At 46.0% G+C, this 3,922-nt stretch overlaps 1 protein-coding gene across 12 annotated transcripts in view; it reads right to left on the bottom strand.

Annotated features, from left to right (window-relative positions):
• Positions 1–3,484, bottom strand: part of LOC147018853 (CCR4-NOT transcription complex subunit 6-like) — a 134,214-nt gene extending 130,730 nt beyond the window's left edge. For 2 of the 12 annotated variants that reach the window (XM_085898939.1, XM_085898937.1), the window contains exons 1-2: positions 2,910–3,161; positions 681–802 (exon numbers count right to left, since the gene is read on the bottom strand). In XM_085898939.1, the coding sequence (XP_085755065.1) occupies positions 681–802; positions 2,910–3,055 (268 nt within the window). In that variant the 5' untranslated portion in view covers positions 3,056–3,161. Of the gene's footprint in view, positions 1–680; positions 803–1,256; positions 1,280–2,090; positions 2,330–2,909; positions 3,170–3,230 lie in introns of those variants that run through there. The other 10 variants (XM_085898941.1, XM_085898940.1, XM_085898943.1 and 7 more) reach the window with 10 other exon arrangements.
• Between the last annotated feature and the right edge of the window lie 438 nt (positions 3,485–3,922).

Below are 3,922 nucleotides of genomic sequence, written 5' to 3'. Positions count from 1 at the left end.
AAGTCCGTACGTTGTAACCCGTAATGGGGAACGCGGCTGAGGTTCTCTTCCCCATCGGCCACGCCTACGCAGCACCGTGTCCTGTCATTGGTTGGTAAATAAATGGCCATAACTTGGGAAGCTCTTGTCCGATTAATATCAAACCTTGAAAAGGCACATACTCAGGTCCCCAGCAATATACCTGGCAAGTTTCAATTAGATCGGACCAGTGGTTGTCGAGAAACAGCAGTCACACAGACACAGACACAGACGACACAGATTGCTGTAATTATAGATAGATAACTCACATGCACCTTACAATCATGTAAATACGGTTTTAAGGCAGTTATGACTCAAGATGTCATAAAGTACTTATGAAAGGCAGTAAAAGAATGAAAATAGATAGATGGCAACTAATATAGTGTGAGGAAGGTGAGGGTGGGGACATTTACCAATTTTTTTTATTTTTAAGAAACACTAAAACGAATTTGTACAAGTGGAACAAAAATCTGCCATCCACAAAATAAATAAATAAATAAATAAATAAAAAGTGTTATTTGAGAGAATCCAGAATCACTAAAACTGGGAGAGCTGCAGAGCACAAAACACAAAAGCATATCAAACTCGAGGTTTGGTGAACACAACCATGTGAAAAAAGAAAACCCGTAGACGTTCGAAGAGGTTGTGAAGGCAGGACATACCTGTGATTTCTAATTCTGCCCAATGAGATCTTTTGCCGTTAGCATGCTCTTCCAGAGACATTATCGTGTACACACGTCGCTGTTCTGGAGGCTCATAATCCTCTTTTGGCATCCCTGGCAGACTGCAGAGCAAAGAGACGACCTTATCAGCCACTGTAAGAGCAAGGCCGTTTCATAACAGCGATATAACAGGATCAGATCAAAACATTTTGAAACATGCAAACTACTGCTTTGAGAATGCATACGGTTTTAAGGCAGTTATGACTCAAGATGTCATAAAGTACTTATGGAAGGCAGTAAAAGAATGAAAATAGATAGGTGGCAACTAATATAGTGTTGCCAAATATACTGTACTTGTGTTTGAGCCAACACATTTTGTGGTCTATGAAGATTTCAAAAGTAATTTGGTGGCCACCTACATATTGCATGTGAAAGGTGAGTATGAAGGAAGGAAGGAAGGAGGTAAGGAAGTAAATGAGAAAGTTAAAAAAAAAATTCAATCAAGAAGAAGAAAGGATGGGTGGACGAAAAGGGAAGGATAAGTGAGTTGGAAAATAGGATGGTCAATGATTCTACCTTCTCTCGCACGCAGCACAAGGATACGGAGTAGCATCATTGCCTAATGGCGCGGCTGTGCAGCTGATGTAATGCTCCTCTGTAGCAAGGAAAGGAATATGTAATTTGTTCAGGGTGCTGGCGATAGCTCGCCTACTTTTCAGAAAGGACACTGTGGGATCTTTAACGTCCAACAACTAATGCCGGCAGATGGGACGCCAACTTTAACATCGATCCAAGGAACGGCACCACACTTTGATGAACCCTGCCTGTGAAACACTGGGATGACAGTTTATAGCTGGGTCAGGATTCGAACCAGGGCTAGACAGCTTAGAGACGAGTGTGCAGATGTTACATAACTATAGGCCATGCTGCTAGCTGCAATGACTACTTCGGCACAATATCACATCACATAATATCATATAATGTGATGTCATGTCATGTGTCACGCGTGCACGCCCCTCATACCACTACGCTCAACAGTATTTCTTAACAATGTTTTAAGAGAATGTAAAGAGTGCCACGATTCAAACATCGCTTTTCCAACTGTGATTTACACCAATCAGCGGATCTGACCAAAGCCATTTTTAACCATATTTTGTCACCATCAATGCCAATTTGTAGACAAACATAAAGCCAAATAAACAGACCTCAAAATGGCTGCCGTGTCCTTCATTGAAGTTAACTGTTCGGCCAAATCGACTTCATAAACAACTGCCTGGACCAAGCCCCATTTTAAATTCGGTAAATATAAATCTATAGCAAGTCGCTCAAAAAATAAATAAATATAAATTTGAGTCCGAACTAACTTTATCCTACGAGTACTTCTTCTTTAACCGCCACAGTTATTCCCACCTTCTTGTGGGGTCTGTTGAGGCACGTTCTTGCTTCAAGTCTTTCACGAACGGGACGGACAGGCATGACGTCCCGCTGAAGGCGGCAGTAATTTGGGATTTCTTCCGGGTTCCGGCGATAACTCGCCTACTCTTCGCGAAAGTCACCGTGGGATGTCTAACGTCCAGCAGACGTGACACCTAGCTTGGTCACCCAGGTGCACTCCGAAGGACGACCCAGTTTGTAATGCAACGCTCGACCTGTGAAATACCAAGGTGACAAAGGTGGGAATCGAACCCGGAACACAGAGCCCAAAATTAAGTGCGCTTCCCCCTGCACGATCCTGTCCGCACGAACTTTAAAACAAGTTTACATTGGAATCTGTAATTCACTCGCAAATACCGACCTACCTACCAACCAACCAAGAAAGGTCGTCGTTGTCCCCAAAACGAACGATATGTAAATAAAAGTTTCGCCAGAATTCGTACACCGGAAATGGAAGTCATCATCGAAACACGGGGAAAAAGTGGGGGGGGGGCACTCGAGAATCCGAGGAATCACAAAGCAAAGGTTCCAATGTAATCCGACGTTCCGCACATCGCTCAGCACTTAGGGCACCACCGAGCCACACACACACACCCCGATCCAAGTCAACAACCTTCATATATTCTCCTCGGGTGCTTAAGCGAAAAAAAACCATTGAACGCTTTGCATCGTATCGTATCCACTTGGCATTGGGAATGGATTCTAACAGCAGAACACACGAGCGGCGTCTGGGTCCCACCGAACGACTCAGGATTCACGGATCGAGCTCTCAACATTCGAAGCAACGCAGCTTACAAGCCCGGGGTGGCCTGGACTCGTCGTCTCTTCAGCAAAGGCCTCGGCGCACAATGGTTCAGGGCGCGCTTGGGGACCGAGGGAGCACGGCATGTCGAGTCCACAGGCCGGACGAGGGACCGCGAACGGGTCGTGGACACGTCCATATGTATCAGCTCACAGGTTCTCAAGCGAGCGCAGAGAAATGAAGGGAAAAAAAACACAACGGCAAACTCACTGCACAAGTGGGGGTGGGGGGGGAACGATCTCCGTACGGAAGCGCCGTGAAGCCTGTACGACGTGAATAACTTCTAAATGACGCGGGACGAATGGAAACGGTACCTTCATCCGATGATGTGAAATAAAATGATTTGTTCTAAAACGCAAGGCCGAGGCCTACAAATCCCGTCACGAATATGGCGCCCACAATCCATCGACTCCTCCGGCACCTCGCAGTAACACGCCTTCTGATTGGTCCTCACACGGGCCGTACCACTCTGTGGGGGGTGTGCGTTTGTCCGTTTCGCACCTCCTGCTGTAAACAAAGAGTTTTGTGCCGAGAACAGTCGTGAGGTTTCTCGCTCGAGCGCGACAATACCGTCCTCGAGTTGTGAGAAGCTTCGCCAGAGAAAAGTCGCTGAATCGGGTGAACATTATATTAAGATGAGGAGGGCGTTTGATCATCTATCGTACAAGAATGTGGGTGATGATGTGGGGGTAATTCTGACCCCCCCCTCCCGCCAATGAGGAACGCGACACCACGTGACGTTCACCGGACTCGATGGGTTGTGTAATAAACAAAAATCTGAACAGGATCGTTAGAACGTTAATTGAGCCGCGGGGCGAGCATCGTCTCGCTCGTCAACAGATCTGTGTTCGTGGAATAATTACGGAAAATATACGGATTTTTGATAAGTGGGTCATTTTACCCAAACCTTCACGTCCATGAGATGATGCACAAAGTGAAACAGGTGTTTGTTCAACAGGGTTAATGGACTTTAAACCCGGCTCGGAGATCACCCGGATGAGAAACA

This window comes from Eptatretus burgeri, chromosome 10 (assembly GCF_056783735.1).
Source record: "Eptatretus burgeri isolate ZD-2024b chromosome 10, Ebu_testis_v1, whole genome shotgun sequence".
NCBI lineage: Eukaryota > Metazoa > Chordata > Myxini > Myxiniformes > Myxinidae > Eptatretus > Eptatretus burgeri.
This window is presented reverse-complemented; position numbering and strand designations above follow the sequence as displayed.